This window comes from Eutrigla gurnardus, assembly GCF_963514095.1.
Source record: "Eutrigla gurnardus genome assembly, chromosome: 3".
NCBI classification, from domain to species: domain Eukaryota; kingdom Metazoa; phylum Chordata; class Actinopteri; order Perciformes; family Triglidae; genus Eutrigla; species Eutrigla gurnardus.
In genome coordinates this window covers 15598371-15617038 of record NC_139917.1, presented here as the reverse complement: position 1 = coordinate 15617038, position 18668 = coordinate 15598371, and the positions used below count along the sequence as shown (strand labels likewise).

At 39.4% G+C, this 18668-nt stretch overlaps 1 protein-coding gene across 1 annotated transcript in view; it reads left to right on the top strand.

The window, feature by feature from the left end:
• Positions 1-16265, top strand: part of tusc3 (tumor suppressor candidate 3) — a 64526-nt gene extending 48261 nt beyond the window's left edge. The window contains exons 7-10 of the mRNA XM_084005638.1: positions 4948-5011; positions 8058-8132; positions 14670-14760; positions 16037-16265. Coding sequence (XP_083861764.1) covers positions 4948-5011; positions 8058-8132; positions 14670-14760; positions 16037-16052 — 246 coding nt within the window. The 3' untranslated portion in view covers positions 16053-16265. The remainder of the gene's footprint in view (positions 1-4947; positions 5012-8057; positions 8133-14669; positions 14761-16036) is intronic.
• The last annotated feature ends 2403 nt before the right edge of the window (positions 16266-18668 follow it).

Genomic DNA, 18668 nt, shown 5'->3' with positions numbered 1-18668 from the left:
TTCTAAGTTTGTCCACCCCAATAAAGTTTCATAAATGTAGGATTTATTGCAAAGTTGTTGTATTTGTGTACATTGAATGTGGCTCATTGTACCTTATAAACTGATAACTGAGTGAATGTACCTGCTTAGATAACGATAGAAAGGGCTCTCATTTTAAATGATTGCTGGACAGGGTGTAAATGAGGACCTGCAAAATAGCTGCCATGTTCCAATTACATTTTTTCTTCTACAGACGAGGCAATCTTAATATACAACTATAACTCATACATTGTAGCATATTGTTTCATAACAATGCTTGCTCAAAAGCCAAACACCATTAAGAATGCTATGCCAGCAAGCTAAAACACAAGATGTTTCTTTGCTTGTGTTTTTCAACATAAATGTATGGCCATTATTGCAACGGCAAATGCATCTTTTTTTATTTAAATAACCTGCAATTCAACTTTTTTAATAAATATAACATAATATAGTTGTAATTCCTCATGACACAAATAGGTTTGTTTATTTTGAGTATCCCCATTGGCTGATGCCACATCAATCAGCTAGTCACTTACATGGAATACATAAAGCATTACATGATAAACATGAATTGCATCAATATCAATGCCATATACAATTAAGAGCCAACATTGTACATACAATTATACAAATTAAAAATCCATAGAATACAATGTGGATGATAATTTTACAATTTATATGAAGCAAAACATAAACATTAAAAAGTAGTAGTTTTACCTCCTTCTATTCAGTTCGTCATCTGCATGCCAATAAATGCATATTATTTTTAAAGGATGATTGCTTTTTTCATTAGGCGGATATTAAAAGGTGAATAATTACAGTCCATTACACTCTGTTTATTTGACGAGTTAGTCCTAGAGAACACTTTCTTGTCCTTGCAGTACCTTGACTCATTTTACTGTTACTTTAAAACTGTATACTGTATGTCCCCGACTCATGGTAGATAATTGTCTAGGACAAGTCACCGCAATCTGACTTTGTCCCCCTGCGAACCTGTATAGGTTCACCAAATATCAATAGAGCCATGTATTATGCAATGTTTTACCTGCATTTCTTTTTACAGCCATTGATAAACATTTAAAACATGAGTGGTCCCAGATAACGTCCTTGAGGCATACTGAATATTGAACTACTTCAACTCGATTGACTACCAATATAAAAGACCCTCTGTGTACTAGAGGAAAGATGACTCTTTATCAGTGTAACGAGTCATCAGTTATTTCTAAAAGTGCTGTACAGCAGTTAAGTAACCCTTTTTGTATGCAGGTTGATATCTGGTAATCAAACTGAATTGTTAAATTAGTTATCTGAATATGAATGATCTTTTCCATAACCTTGCCAAGCACAGGAAGAAAATGTATTGCTCTACTTTCAGTCCTACAGAAAGGTTACTTATTATGCTTAAGCAATTGTTTGATTGTTACTCTATCACAGCCTAAAAGACACACCATATAGCAGACATCTATTCAATATGTCACTTAAGGGACCAGAAATATAATCAGCAGTGAAGTATGGCACCTTGCTGTCAAGGTTGTCTGTGCCTGCACTGCCATATTCAGCAAGCGTATTCAACAATATCTTAACATATCTAGACTCTTCACAGTTTGGAACAACTTTTGCCATTCATTATTCCATTACACATCAGTTCACAATTGTCAGAATCAGTACCACCTAGGCTCTGATTGAGAAGGCACAAAGCAACATCTCACCAACTTCTGAATAAAGTTCAACCAAAACAAACTTTTCTCCATGGTGGTAATAAAGGAGCCTGGGTTTGTCAGTCAATAAGGAAAGCATCTTGATAACTATTCAAAAGCCCCACTTAATGCAGAACAACAGTTTTGTGTGGATGACAAGAGTATCTCTTTCAGCCTTGAGCCGTTGTCGTTTTTATGTCTGCTTTCAAGTGCAAAAATTCTTCATTTATCTCCACTGAAGCAAGAAAAAGCTGTCCACCCATTACTCCTCCTCCTTTGTCATCTCCTATTCATCTTTTCATCCTTATTCCTGTCTGATAGGGATAGAAATGAACACTAGGGCAGTCAAGTGGAAAAACAGACCCTAGATGTGCCGTAAACCTAGACGCTAATAATCTGCTGGGATTCAACAATGTGAAACACACTGAAAGACTTCCTTCGTCTCGCTCTCCTATTTGTCTCATTTCCACAAGACTTGCACTTTGTCTTCCTTTGTCTGTCTCTCTGCTTTTCTCTCATCAAATACACACACACACATACACACACACACGGCTGTCAGTCAAATTGGGCCTCTTATCAGAGAAGCTAGCTTGTGCAGAGCCTCAAATATTGTGCTGTGTGAGAGACTTTCTTCAAAAGGTTGAAACAATGGCTGCTAAGTGTAACAGAGATCCATACAGGGAAAGTCGACACATCAAAGTGTGTCAGACTGTTTGGCTAGTTGGAATATATTTACATACAAATGCATCGTTGGACTCATGTATCACTGGTTATTGTAAATATTTGGGAAGCCTAAATTAATGCACATGCACAATTATGGTTGTTAAAAATGCCTTGAAGAAGTAAACCGTGGCGTCAACACATTGTTTTTTGAACGCAAATGTAGAAATTCATCACTAGTGTCTGCCAGTCCTTGCGTCAAGGTTACTGACACCAAGTTTGTATCGGATGCTCATCCATACTTAAATCCCAACAGATTATGCCCTGTGGTTGTGTCATCACTCCCTGCAAAAGAACAATAGAATGTTTAAGTGCTCAATCGATTCGTGCATTTGGCATGTCAATTATTAAAGTCATAATATCTTTATTTTCCTGTCACGGCATAGGTGGTACAGGTAAAATCATTTACTTTAGAACTATCTATGTGATTACCGCCAAGCCTTATGGCTGTACACTAAAATCACATCTGGAGTATCTGTAAATGACTCACTCACACGACCGATCTGCAGTTATGTTATGTTAAATCACTGCTTTGTGACACTTAATATATTTTTTTTCGTGCAGTGCTTATTCCATTACAGTCTTAATTAAATGTTTTGCCCTCAGCAACACACCAGTCACCTTTTTCCTTCCTCAGATCTTACTTCTCTGACTCTTATTATACATCCCACACTCGTGAGAATTGGCAACCAATCAAACATGTTCTCAGTCATCCAGGTCATGGTAATCCAGTGTTGTGCATGAACGAGTTCAAAAAAACGTGTTCATTGAACGCCTTCATTTTTCTGTGAACTTTGAACTGAACGCAACACATTTGTAAATAAAGAACTTGAATGTGAATTAGTTCAGACTGTGTGAAATGAATGTCAATGTTGTGGTCCAATTAAACGTCATGGAATTTGTTTTCTCCTGATGAGTCGAGTGACACGACCTGCTCGCACTTTAGAAACAGCATGTCGTTGTTAGGGGTGAGCGGATCGATCCAAATATTGATAGTATCGATACCAAGGTGAGTATTGGTATTGGATCGATACTAGCGTGATGATGTTTTTGTTGTAGTTTCTCTTCTGTAAGTTCAGCAAATCACTGGGACACACGCGCTCCTCTCCACCTCTCTCACTCCGCTCACTCAGGTCCACTAGGCCCCGCCCCTCCTCCCCCTCCCCTGCTGCCTGTAAAAGGCAAAAATGTGAACATGTTATTGTTTCTAAACAAAAACATGTAGTTGTGAACATGGGAACAGGGCCCAAAGGGGCACCTCAAGGGTTAATTCCTTTAGGTTCTTTGTGAGCAAACAGCCAGGTTCAGTAGTAGTTTGCCCTGCAGTTGAACAGTTTCAGGCTAGAAGGTAGGCATAGTGATTGAAGTCATAGTTTGAAAAACAAGTTTGGTCTTTCATTTTCATTTCTCATCTAAAAAAATGAACTGAACTTTGAACTAGTTCAGAATTGAAATGGTGAACTATGAAGGTGAACAGTTCACTTTGAAAATGTGTGAATTGAACTTTGAACTAGTTCATGAAAAGTGGGAACAACACGTGGTAATCTTTGAAAGCTTGATCGCAGGCAACTGGACTTGCTTTAGGTTTTTGTCATCCCAGAGGCTTCTTCAGTTCTTCGCAATTCAAAAACTATAAACGAAAAATGGCAACCAATCTCCAAATGAATAGAAATAGATAGAAATGATCTTGAACTTCAATCTTTTATGGAGCAAAGCAGCTGTTTTGAGATTTGTTTGACTGACTTTCTCAACTGGTTTTGTTCTTTGAAAGATTTTGAGGCAACATTCATGCTTGGAAGATACACTAAGAGAAACTGTAGCAGTGAATGTAACACTTGGAGTCTCCATTTAGCAGTTGGGCAGTGAATGTGAGTTGATCTTTTCTGTGTGTGAGTGTAGCCTACACATGTAAGGCTGGACCAACCTGTTTGCCCACTCAGTGAAAAAGTACCACCTCTATACACCCACGCACTACATGGGAGAAAACTCACAATACACACACACACACACACACACACACACACTCAGCATAGTGCTGCTCCATATAAGACATACCCTTGGAGGATGTAGCGGCTATTGAAGATCTCCTATGTCCATCATGATAAAACAGAAGATGAGAGCAGGATGATTGGCTGCAACCAAGTCCAAGTTTGCTTATATTGGGGAGAGTAATCATACTCAAAAGACAAAAGGGATGTTGGGCATAATTTTAAACCAGCTTATTAAGCCATTAGGAGTTTCTCTTCCGATAGTACCAGGCATTTACTCTTTCTGTGACTTTTTGTACAAGCAAGAGGTTTGTCACAAAATGTTTTGACCTTTTTATCAATGATTTTCCAAATCTTTTTCTTTATTCACTGTTTCCAAACCACATCTTTCTTAACTCATAACTCAACCCTCCCTTTCCTTACTGGATTGTTCGGTATTTCTTTCTTCCCTTTGTCAGTTGAAATGAACAATGTCAAACTAATATGTCTTTCTTCCTCTCTCTCTCTCTCTTTCTCCACCACAGAGTTATATCCATGGCAGCAGTCAGGCTCAGTTTGTGGCCGAGTCCCACATCATCCTTCTTCTGAGTATCCTTCCACCAACACGTTTAGCGTTTCAGTGTTTCATGTTGTCGACATAAAGTGAAACACAGTACGGCAAAATCCAAAACATCCAGAGCTATTTTACTCTCTGGGAAATGTCCAAATGCTCATCTCAGCAACAAATTTCTTTTAATTCTCCATTTGCTGAGTCACAGCACACAGGAAGCCACCTTTTTAATAGATGTCTGAAACGGCGTTTAATTTTTCTGTCTGCTGCATTTATTTTCCCAACAACGAAGGCTTTGTCATCTGTGAGCATTCTCCATAGGGAGGCTGCCTGCTGGACTGAACAAACAGACAATACAAAGACTAGAGATTGTCCTCCTTTTAACGTCACCTCCTTGCCTGATTTGTTCCAAATTCAACCCCTGATCGTGTGTGTGTGTGTGTGTGTGTGTGTGTGTGTGTGTGTGTGTGTGTGTGTGTGTGTGTGTGTGTGTGTGTGTGTGTGTGTGTGTGTGTGTGTGTGTGTGTGTGTGTGTGTGTGTGTGTGTGCGCGCGCTTTTGGCAGGATAGATGTTTCTGTTCTGTGTTTGTCTTCTCTGACTGCTTGTATATCTGTGTGTACTTGCGCCGGGGGTTTTGTATGTGTGTGGGTAATGATACTGTTCATTCCTAGCTTTTGTGTTTGTCCCCATGGGAAATAACGGGTCCAAGGTCGCACCTGCTGCAAAGCAATATTTGTTTGTCCATGGTAACGCAGTTTATTTTCATGTTTTTCCCAGCCCATCTGATTACATCTAAATGAAACACACATTCACACCTGCTGAAGCGCTAACACCACTACCCTTGTTGTCTGTGCGGGTGGTGTAAACATTCTATGACTGCTGTAGATGCCGTTTCCCCATGGATGTAACCTCGTATAATTCCTTATACACGGGGGCAAATGCACACACACAGAGGTACGATGTGCAGTCACATAACTCCACAGTTTCAGGAGGAGATAGAAACACAGGCATATGTATTTCTCTCATTCTGACATATAGACTAACAGATGCAGCCCTATAATCTCCCAGAGTTTGAATGATTTTCTGTTTGTTTCACAATAATCAGGTGGAGCAGGGTCAATGGATTGTGTCAACTAAACATAACGCATTGTAGTTCAGGCTGAACTGTCCGCAGTGTTAAAAATACTAACTACCAAGCGAAGACAGAGTCAGGGTGGGTATGTTATTATTGAAATGATGCAGTTGCATGGCGGTCAGGCTTGTGAGCTAGTACGAGAGAATTGAAAGTGTCTCCAATTGTGCTTTTTTGTGTTTTCTCCAATCCACCATTTAGACGATATCATGTCAATATATCAATGCAAAGACTTGGATTTAAATTTTAAAGCATATGCTGAGTTTAGAATGTTGAAAAAGCATTTGAAAATCACTATTATAAACCGCTAAAGGTTATGGCAAATCACAGCCTTGCTTGTCAACAAACTAGAAATTGGTACTTATTTTCTGCTTGGTGCAAATTTGATATTTTGTTGACATCTCAATTTGAAATGTTGGTGCTAAACCAGCATTAGAGCATTCAGCGCTCAACTTCTCAAAATGTCTGTTTTTTTTTCATGTGAACGTATGTCACTTCCGTTCAAATTTAACAATCTTAAATATTACAGTTTGACTTGAATATCAATCGGTCTAGCAGGAATAATCCTTTTGTATTCTAATGGTATGCATGTGGATGCAGTGTGAATATTTTCCAGAATGATTAGGACACACCATGACGGATGCAATAAATGCAATTACAGAACTTAAATCCAGTGCAGTTCAGTGCTCAACTCCATGGCTGTATGTGGAGATACCTGTTGTGTTTGTGTAATGGAAGCATATCATGTGTGTTACCATACAAGCTGATGCCTCAGTTTCCACTCTGTATTTCCCCATGTGACAGCCTTTGTTTGTGCACCCCATCAAGTTTACTTCAGTTAAGTGGATCTGTATGCAGCGCACGCTGAAGAAAAGAATCCGTAATTATAACCCACCTGAGGCTGTGCTTTGCAGTGATTTTAAGAGCTGCTCAAGTGTTGAATAAAATGTTGCTTCTGTGAAATGAAGATGTTCACAGTATTGTATGAACTGTTAAAGTTCAGTAAAAAGTTTGTCATATAACAATAGCTAAATACTACAAGTGCATGGTGGTCATCCAATTTAAATGAGCAGTTGATGAGCAACACTCAATGAGATTTACAGACCCTTGTCAACAGTGGTCCCCCATCCAGTCCAAGCTCTCTACACAGATGGGGGAAAACTCCTAAAAAAAACATAAAGATCGACACATCTTGCGTATCACATTATTTTCTCGTCAACAAGATTCAGAAGCAGCTCAGTCAGGATTAAATTGTTTTACCTTTCTACAAACTGCTATTGCAAAGAATCACCATTTACACTAGATGAAGGCATCCAGTTCTACAAGAACCATGATATGTTCTCTGTGCCTTTGTCTGCTACAAAGTTGACACTGTGGGCTTTAAAAGAAAAAAACATTGAATCCACCATAACGTTTAAAGGCTGTACCACTGCTGATTTAATTAATTAGTGGAAAAGGTAAAAGAGTATTAAAACTCTTGTGTTGCTATGTGATCTCTTTCCCCCTCACAACTCGGTTTGTGATACATTCAAAAACACCTTTTTGTGTTTTTTTTATCACACTGTATTAGGAATAATAGGGCAAGGGAGAGTGACCCATCAGCAAAGTTCCCCTATCACAGTCTATCACAGCATATGTATTGCAATACACAATACATAGTTTAATAAACTCCTCTCACAAAACCCAAAACTAAATGGAAATGATAGTTATGGGGCTTTTATACTCGATTGCTTTATATCGTGATTCCAGTTACTGTCACCTTTTATATATACTTTGTGCTGTCATAGTACCAGTGACGGATGTTCTTGCTGATCTGTTTGAGTGCTCCCATGCACATGTGCACATATCTGTAAGTGCATGTGTGTCCAGCAGTTCTTCCTGGGGCAGTGTACTTCCAGCTTCTCCCTCTCCTGTATGCAAGTGTGTTGTTTCCTTGACAACCTTGTCCCAGATGCTGCAATCACCATGGGGATGGTGCTGCTAAATGAGGCTGCCACCTCCAAGGGAGATGTTGGCAAGAGGAGAAGTAAGTATTTAAGATTGTTTTACGTTTTTTTTTGGTGTGTGTGTGTGTGTGTGTGTGTGTGTGAGAGAGAGAGTGTCATACATGTTGGAAGCACCTTGTTACCTTGTTAAAAATAATTACAGTAGTAGTAGTAGAAACATCCCTTATAGCTGAGAAAAACTAGAGCTGTCGATTGGCTAAAAAGCACTAATTAATTAATCACACTGTGATTAATGTCCATTGAGATGAACATGGTGTATTATAATGGTGAAAAAAACACTGCTGTAAAGCAATGCTGTTAGTGTACATACACAAACTCACACAAACCATGTGTAAATTAACCAGAATCACATTGCTTTCATTAGTATGACGTGCATTTGCATAACTGTCAATTAGCTGGACCAGCTACAAAAAGGAGAAGCGCTTGTTTCACTTTCCAATTCATCACTGAGCTGACCCCATACTGCCTCTGATGAATACACAACTACATTATTTAGTTTTTAGCAATAACAATATATCTTTTAGTATAACAGTACTAAATAAAGTAACAGAATCTATTACTACCACAATTGCCTTGTAGACCAGCACTTGAATGGCAGATGTGAGCATTAAATAAATCGCTGTTTTCACCATAGGTCTCGATCCATTTCTCTCTTATCTGAGCTTCGCGGTGCAAACTTCCAGGTCATGGTCATGTGACTTACAATAATAAAACTTCCATAATATGACAAAGGTAACACAATAAAGAGTTTAACTCACAAAGTAAACAGAAAGTAACATTTATTATGATTGAATGAAAAATTATTGATCATAAAAAACCAAGCACATTGACTTCCAGTGTTGTCATGGCAATGAATAGCGGTCTTGTCACGTGATTTGCTTTCATTTGTCGGGACCAAACGTAAGGCGCGGGAGGAGGTCAGAGACACACATTCCCCTATATAAACCCATCAGGCTGGGGGGCTGGGGTTGGGGGTTTGGTTGGTGGGGACAGGGACCATCTCCTGTTAAAAAATATCATCCCCTACTGGTTTTTAATATTAATATATCCATGGTGAATGCTTGATGGTTGATATACTTTGACTACACATAGATTTATGTGGCATTATCAAAATAGTTCTGCTTGTCAAGAAATATGAGGCAATTAAAAGTTGGTTATCACATACTCAAATTTATCTTGTTCTACAGTAATACCCCGTGCATAGAAAAGAGAAAGGTCAAATCAAATTTTGTGATTGGTGACCAATAATACAATCACCAATTGAGGGAGTGCCTGAGAGCTTAAAGCCACACTTTAGCTCTTAGAAAATCAGAAGTCAAGGACTAAATTTACTCAGTTTAGTTATGCCTGACATTTAAATACGCTACCGCTCATTGAAGGAAAGATATTCTGAAGAATGCACCAAGGCTGCACTTTATAATAACCATAAAATAGCCAATTTGTGTGACTGTTGCTCACATAATTGTAAGGAGAAATGTTTAGAAATTAACAAAATGAAATGTTACTTAAAACATAGGTTATCTACTCTAATTATGAAGTATGATGAATGTAATCATAATGCTGAATACATGGAATCACTAAATCCAGCTCGAAGGAATGAAAAATTCAAATAATCTCAATTGATGGTGGACCGCCACAGCAAAGTTCTTCTGACCTACGACGCATACCAGAGCAGGTGGAAGATGTAATTGATATGGCTGATATCTTCCCAGATTCCCAAAGTACCAGCAGTCAAATACACATTTGTAAATGTCTCATCAAGCACGTAAAATCCACTTGCTCTAGTGCTCTATCAACATTAATTCATTATATCTGCTCTTTTTCTTCCTTTTAAAATACTAATATTTTGATTAAATATTATCTTATGTACTTATGCAGCTCTGTGTATTTAATAACAATATCATTATTTACATAAAAGCACCAACAGGCAGCAACATTTCTAAGCATGTTTCAAAAAGGTGTTTTAAAGACATTATTCAAACTAAGGAGAGTTGCTGCATTCCAAAACTCTTCAGGCAGAGCATTGCAAAGTTGGGGGCACTGAGAAAAAGTCTTTAGCACCCACAGATTTCATTTTCAGCTGAGAATTTTCTGTGTAAGCCTGACCCTTTTGCAAGGACATCGTCTGTCCAGCACCATGCGCATTCAACCACAGGGACAGTTAGCAGAAGATTGGTACTTCATTATCTACGTTGAAGGTGAGAGTCCAATGACAGTCAAACTTCGAGGCCGGTGTCTCTGGGTACACAATGTGCCTGGAGCCTTGTGTGCCTAAGATCACTCCGTTCTTGTATGAAAAAGAAAGGTCTTCGTACATGAATCAATAATAATGGAGCCCCTGAACTGTATAAATGTTGTCATAGGTTATAGCCCAGGTGGTTGAATTAATAATGAATAGCTTTCTTACGGGTACTCTTGCAAAATCAGGACGAGATAATCCAGAAACCGTCTAGACTCAGTAAAGATGTTCTTACTTGCCCCTACACGCAGTATCTTATACTTTGAAAAGATACAATGCATGTAACAAACGTAAACTGACCAAACTCACACACATGTACGCTAGGTTATCTATAGCGTCGTAGTGAAGCGTATAGGGCCACTGGCCACGTAGCACTATTTGACGAGTTGGGAAGGAAAATGTGTTGACAGAGATCCTCTTTAAAAGGCTACATCTAGGACCATTGGCAGGTCCTTTCTTTTTTTTGTCAAAAGGAAACGTGTGAATTGACTCATCGTTTGATCGAGGGAGCAGGTGGTTTAAAATGAAAGGTGGTCACTTCACCACACTAATAACATTCTTGCTTTCAAACCGTTTCCCCTTTTCCGCGTAAGCATAGCTTCTGCAGAATCTCTAGATTATGAGAAGGGGAGTTAGATATTAGATGGCCCGTACTGATAATTACCTCAAACACAGAGACACTGTTACACACAAGTGGATTTTAATTAGAGTGGGTGTGATGAAAAAGAAACTCCAGACACACACATATACGCACACACACAAGGCAAGATTATCAACTTTTTGTTCTACTTTACCCATGAGTTCTCCTTGAGATGTTAAAGCTTGGCAATTAAAATGATAATGACTTTGTAAGTACCTCAAGACTTGTTTCTCAGGATCAGGCTGAAGACGAACACTCACATACATCTAGACGCAGACGCACACATGCATATGTGCCGGCATCATTGTCACCTGTGTAAGGTTGACATATCACGTGCACGGCACAGACTGCTCATTTATCATTTCTGTCTGCTCCATCATTTCCAACAGGTTTCTCTCTCTGGTCTTTTTCCTGTTGATCCAATTACTCACCACCTCTCTCTCTCCCTTTCCTCCCCTTCTCTTCTGATGTGCAGAAACCTGTATTACTATGTAATGTATCAGCTACTTTAATTGAACCTCTTTTGTTTGTGTAATTTCCACCTGATTGAAAAACCAAGCACAAACATACTATATTACAGAAACCTGTTACGTAACGCACACAAACATCCAGACACGAGCTCACACAGAATTAACACTTTTATATCCCACGCAGCAGTGGGGTATAACATTTCATTGAGTTGACACACGTCATTGAGTTGACACACGCCCATATGGACACACAGATGAAATAAGTGCATTATGAAGCAGCATGGCAAATAGTTGCCTGTCAGTTAAAAAATAAGAAGAGAGGATTAGGCTTGAATTGTAGTGTAATCACTAAATGTGGCTGTTAAATCCCTGGCATATAGCTTCCGTACTGCTGAGTGCAGCCACAGGAAGTTATCTGCTGCCTCCACGGGCATCTACACCAGAAATCACAGCGCACACACAGTTTCCCAGCAAGGGAGTTGGTAAATGGAAATCGCTACATATGCAATATCGGGATGCAGGGGGGATGAGATCGCAGAAGGAAGGTGGAAGTGAATAAGAGTGAAACCTCAAGAAGAGGAGCAAAGACTGGAAAGAGGAATTGAAGTGAGACGGTGTATATAATATTATAATATTATATTATATAGCAAGACCACAACCCCAGAGTGACCATGTTGTCCTGGTGAGATGCCAGTGTGCTGTATAGCAGTACCCAATGTCAAGACAATACTTTGGTCTTAAAACAAGAAGTTTTTTTCACAGTGCTGCAGGTATAGATATAGGTGAGATAATAATCTAAAACCATGTTAATGACCATGGGATTTATTTTTTGATTTTTTCACCTTGGTATGTAATTGGGCCCAATATTGGTACTCTCAACAAACATTTTTGGAATTGTGACATCTCTAATGGAAAATTTAGGCGTCAAATTCAGACAACTACAAAATATGCAATGCAATCTTTTTATTTACCTCCTAATATGTGTTATAAGCGATAATAGGCGTTTTCACAGCCTGCTTATATACTTTTGCTTAAACTCAATCTGCTATTTAGAGGCAGTATGTGTGATATTACTATGTATGTTTTTTTGTTTGTTTTGTTTTTGATGGAAGGGTGAAGAAACATGTATTGTACATGTAATTGTGATTGTATCCAATGGTTCAGTCCGTTAATGTCTCTTGAACGCGGTTGCTAGCCAAAAAAATACAGTGTGAAGAACCATTTAGCATCCTTATATCTATTTATATTCGTCCTCCTAATGAGGTAGGCTTAACTTAATATGTTTATTGGCTCCCTCGCGCTGGGGAAAGGTACATTTATTTCCACCATGCCAATATATCATGATTTGAATTGAGCCAAGTCGTACAGTCAAAAGAGGGATTACCACCTTTGTCACTGAGGGAAATCATTCAGCTTAAACAACTTGTCATTTCGCCAAGGTCGTAAATCACGTTCATTAGCATGCTTAGCGCGACTGTGTGTCTGAGTGTCATTATCCATGGAAGGATACTAAGATACCTCTCAGTCATAACCGATGAGCTGTGGGAAATACATCCCACTATACTTAATGAAGACACACAGACGTTCTGGCACTCACGTACCCGCAGTCACATACGTAGATGTGGCAACACCGGGCCATGAGGGCCCTCCCTGGAGACGCACTCTCAAATATGCAGTGCTCTCAATCAAGTCACTCGGTCAATGTCACACACACACACACACACACACACACACACACACACACAGGTTTGTGTTACGGTCCTTGTCAGGACATTGTCTTGAATTAGTCATCAGCGTGACCTTTATTTAACCCCAGATCTGTCCTTTCACCTCTCAAACATTTGTTATTCAAAGTCACGAATGACAAAGTGTTTTAAATAATTTACCCTTGTGGCAGATGCCCTTTGGTCTTCAGAAGAAAACGTCCGTGCACACACACACTGATTGCTGAGTGAGCCAGCTGTGTGTGTGTGTGTGTGAGTGTGAGTGTGAGTGTGTGTGAGAGAGAGAGTACAATGATTGTTATGTTGAATTGTAAATGTAAGATTTACGTATAAAGTGAAGGAAAGAAAAGAGACCGGTCGGCCGATACTGAGCATTGACGTCAAATGTAGCCTTCCTCTCTCTCACACAACCACACACACACACAAAACCACACACACATCCAGTTGAGATCACAGAACAAGATGCGCACACAGAACACGCAAACCACTTGAGCTTTGAATATGAATGGCGGCACGCACACATTTATACTGAGAATCTGGCATACATTTCCAAGTCTTTTGTTCGGAAGTTGCTTCTTTGCTCCCTCTCACTGACACACACATACACACACACACACACACAGTGAGAACAAGCACATATCTCACTATTTAGTCTCCAGGAGAGGTCCTCATCCTAATCCCTGATTAACAATATCAGTCGGTGGTGACAGTTTAATTTAACACAGTGCCTCTCAAGGATTAGCCGCTACATGAGTGGGGTATATGCACACACTCATACACACACATACACACACACATACACACTCACATCCCCCTGCAGATTAAAGATCATGCTTATGTATATTTCACTTTAGAATAGCCACTGAGGAAATAAGATAATAGTTGCAAACACAATTTTCTGCACCACAGCAGAGTTGATGATGAAAGAGGGGCAGTGGCATGTGGGGTGGAAGATTGTAATAAAGGTACTTATTAAAAGGTTTTGGCGTAATGAAGAGCCCCGTGTTGTTTTCCACATCCTTTTGACCAGAATTTGAGTAAATTTCAAATATTTGAATTTGGCTGTGTTCATGCAGGCATGCACAGGTGTTCCCCACCAGTGTGTTTGTGCAAACCAGCAGCTTGAAGAGAAGATGCTTTCAGTGTGAACCACGTCTAAACCCTGCAAGCACATTCAATTTGAAGGGAGATCAAACAGAGAGTTGCATCAGTGGCTATAATGTGCGTGAAATGATTTAAACGGCTGCCTTTAGCCAAGAATCAAATATTCTCACAGGCCATTGTTTAATAATTATTATGCATACAGCGGGGTGTCGGCAGGACTCGCAAACAAACTAACAGAAGTTACGGAAACTCAGAAGCATCAGGTTTAGTTATGGGGACTTTTACGATATATCACGTTTAACAGATCATGTCACAGTGACTTCATGTGCGGTTGTATTTTTTTTTACTTAATAACAATCTGTGTGTGTTTCTCTTCCCAGTCATCTGCCTGGTTGGCCTTGGCCTGGTGGTGTTTTTCTTCAGCTTCCTGCTCTCCATATTCAGATCTAAGTACCATGGATACCCCTACAGGTAACCATGGCACCCGTATTATACCACCGCACGGATGCTCTTACGAGTTTCATTCGACCTACTCAAACACAATATATTCAAACACAATGTACAATGAATCTTAAAATCACTGAAGCTGACATAAAATCACTGCAACGTTATTGCAGACAGTGCAGTGCAAAAACCCTGGCCCAAACCGGATCCATCCATTCACATTATTTCATTGATCCTTAGACAGCTGCTCAATTGGAAACACTGCCTTCAACATCTCTACGCCGCTGGCCAGCGTTCTTTCTCTGGAGACCAATCCAACAGCTAAAACTTCTGACTTGGTTGCAGTACAATAGAAAGTATAAAAGTCTATCAATATATATCATATATAAGTATAATCGCACATATTTTCTACTTTACCCTGAATAGTAGCAATCATTGATCGATCATGGGTGTTTTCTGGAGGTCATCATATAGAGAAAGCCCTTCAGCTTAGCGAACCAGAACAGCGGCAATTTGGTCCCACTTTGAGCTAAAGGTCGCCACTACATAAAATAAGATTTAATGCGTAACAGAAAAGACTCCACAAGTCCTCTGAGTCTGGGTCCAAATCATTGCCTCTGGAGAAGCTTTAGGATATTACAACACAACACTAAAACACCTCCAGCTGCATGAACTCACTTCTGCAGCTGGAAGGGTTTCGTGATGATTGGTGCACTTTACCACGGCAGATAATGTATTATCATAGGGGTTTTAACCTTGGTGTGACCTTTGGCTTAAAAATATGACAAAATTTCATTGTGCCAGCTCCGTGGAGGGGCTTAACGACTTTGATGAAGAGTTCAGTCCTGGTTTGAAAGTGTTAATGCTTTATTTTACTGCTCCATAATTGTTAAAATGTTTTCCCCTAATTCCCCAGAAAATTCCTGCAAAGGAGTCTGTGTTTTAAAACCCATAATTTGTTCTATAAAGGACATTGTTGATTGGTTTACTGTTGTTTTACATGATACATTAAAAAAATGTAAAAAGCGTCTTCAGGAAGCAGTCAGGAACATCTCAAGTGTGTCAGCATCTTCACTTGCAACTTTGCCTGTTTAGAAAGAAAGTGTTTGAACTTGCAATATCTAACACGATAATCATCAGCAGCCACAGGTTTTTAGGGTTTTTGTAGCCTCTGCTCAAATGCAGCACAAGCCACAACAACAACAACAAAACGTAATTATGTATATCCCTTTCTTTTTGTCTCCCTATTATCTTCTATTTCCCCCCTCTTCTCTACTCTCTTTAATCCTCGTCTGTCGCTCAGCTTCCTTATTAAGTGAAAAAAGACCAAAGAGGAGGTCAGAGGATGCCGAAGAGGGGATCGGTTAGAAGAAGGAGTCAGGAGGATACTTGAAGAGGAGGCACCATCAGTTTTGAGTTTAGAGCGCACGGTGGGGTTTCTGTTTTTGTTTTTGTATTTTGTTGTTGACTCCTATAATAAACCCTGCTAAATTATTCCTTCTTACACTGGAAAATAAAGATATTGGCATGTATTTTTGTCTTTTTTTTTTTATCAGTGATTGAATATTCTGTGTGGCTTATTATCCCTGTGGCTGTAGTATGCTTTTTAATCCATGTCGTATTTATGAAAAGTGTGTTGCAGGTGGAGGGAAAGAAAGAGATAACTGAAGTCAGGGAGAGTGATGGGAAAAGTGAACTAAAGTTAGTAAGCCTATTAACTAGATGTAGAATCTCTCCTTTTTGGGAGCTCGTCACATCTTTGTCTCTCATGGTGACGACACACATGCAGCTTTCCAAGATAAAGGTTGCCAATCCCCAGCTGGTTACTTCCTGCTGCTGCTGTTGGTTTGGAGCTCAGTCAGACTCGGTTTCACCATGCGACCAGTTTTGAATTGATAACGCTAAAATATGAATGGCTCAAACAACTGTGCACATTTATACAGACATGTATGGAAGTTATCCAGCCGTTTATCACAGGCTTGACACTGCATGACACAACGCCTATGTACACTTTCTAATGCCAGACTCGGTTGGTTGCTTTAGATTTCTTGGACCAGGAAGCAAAATGTCTTCTTTTCATGTGTCCATCCCTGTAATCTTCTGCAAAACATTCACTGCCAAAGTATTTCAACTGGGTATGTGCTGTATTTTCAACTAACAGAAGGATTGTTAGGCATCTAAAACCCCTTGGATGAGGTTACGCAAAGATTGTGATTATAAATATGACACCAGAGATGTGAGTGTTGAACATCCGCAGTCTTACTTTTCGCTGCACTAAATGAACATTCACTTATCCCCACACTGACACCGAACTTAAATGACTAATGCAAAATAGTAGCACATGACCCGAGTGAAGAGAAGGCTGGCTCCGAGTGCTGTAACTTTTCTTGCTGAATGTGAGAGGCATAGGTCATGTAGAGAAATGCATACATTTCTAATTCTCTCACTTGCAGACTGCCCACTGAAACATTGAGTGGGTTGGAGCATTGAAACCATTTACGTAAGCCATCAATGCGTGGGCAGACAGAAGAATGGTGCAGCGCATAGACCAATTTTGACAAATGTAATAAAAATATTCCCTCTCAGACCTGCATTCTTGGCTATTTTTGTTTCAAGTGGTTCACACATTGTGTGTGTGCATAAGTTAGTGTGTAAGTATAACTAAAACACAAGTTGTTACAAGAGGTGAAAACCTTCAACTTAGTTGTGTTGAAATTGCATAGAACTTTCAGTTGTTCATCTTTCCATGTCCTTTCTGTATTAAGGAACCGCAATATGAGCGAGAGATGGTATAATAAGATTGAATACCTTTAGCGAGATAATATGCATCACCACTGTGAGAGATTAAACATAATTATAGCAACTTACTCCTCTTTAGGGTTGATGAAATCGCCCTTGGTTCAATTGAGTAGAATAATCAGTTATAACCAACTTTACCTTATTGATGGGCTCAGAGTTCAATATTTTATTTCCATCGAGTACAAGTTATCGAATCAAGCTAAAAGTGCTTGAGTATAGTTGGAAGAAATGGTGGGAGGTCAGCACCAAGAGCAGGATTTCCCCGTCTGGTTCCCCTCGACTGTTGGCCTTTATGGTGAGGAGGAAATAAGCAGAACAAATGTCACCGTCAGGAGGGAGTGAAATCAATGTGGATATTAGGTAGAGGGCAGCTGTAGACTAAAACACACAATGACATATTGAATAATCTCTCTACTGCTTCAAACAGTCACACTTTGTAATAAAAAACTTTGTAACGGCTGAAATAAGCCTCTTTAGTAAAGAGGTTTGAATTAGACTGATTGGTACAACTAACATAGAAAGTTTATCCTTTTTGGTCTGTGAATTGATTTAAAGTTGTATCCGGGATTTTACAATTAAGAAAGTAAATGAATGCATCCAGTAATAGACAAAATGGGTAACCTGAATGCAAATATAAAGTCTCCCACTTGACCCTATTTTCCTATGTTTTTTTTGTGATGTATAACAACTACAATTTCTATACAAACAGTATTTTTGGAAACAATAACAAACCGATGGGATCAAGCGCCTGGTATAGGGGAAATATTTCCTTTCTGTAATGTTGTCAGACACTTAGAACAGCAATAGGTGTCACTGGCAACTAACGTTTAAGTGGAGGTAACGTTAGGTTGATGCTGCGCAAAATGGCCTTGATGTTTCTCCCATAATACTGGACCAATTTCCAAAACTGCTGTCCCTATAAGCCACTTTGGCACAAAAAAAGATGGGAAATCGGTTTGGAAAATGCCAAAGTTACCCTTTAAGTTAGATTGAAGACTTCATTGTTTGGGGTCCCTTTAACTCCCCTTTAAGGAATATCAATTTGTCAGATGGATTTGTCAACAGATATGAAGTATGATTGCTTTTATCTTTCCCTGTGATGGAGTAGCAGCACAGTCAGTGTGCCTTCAGTCCAA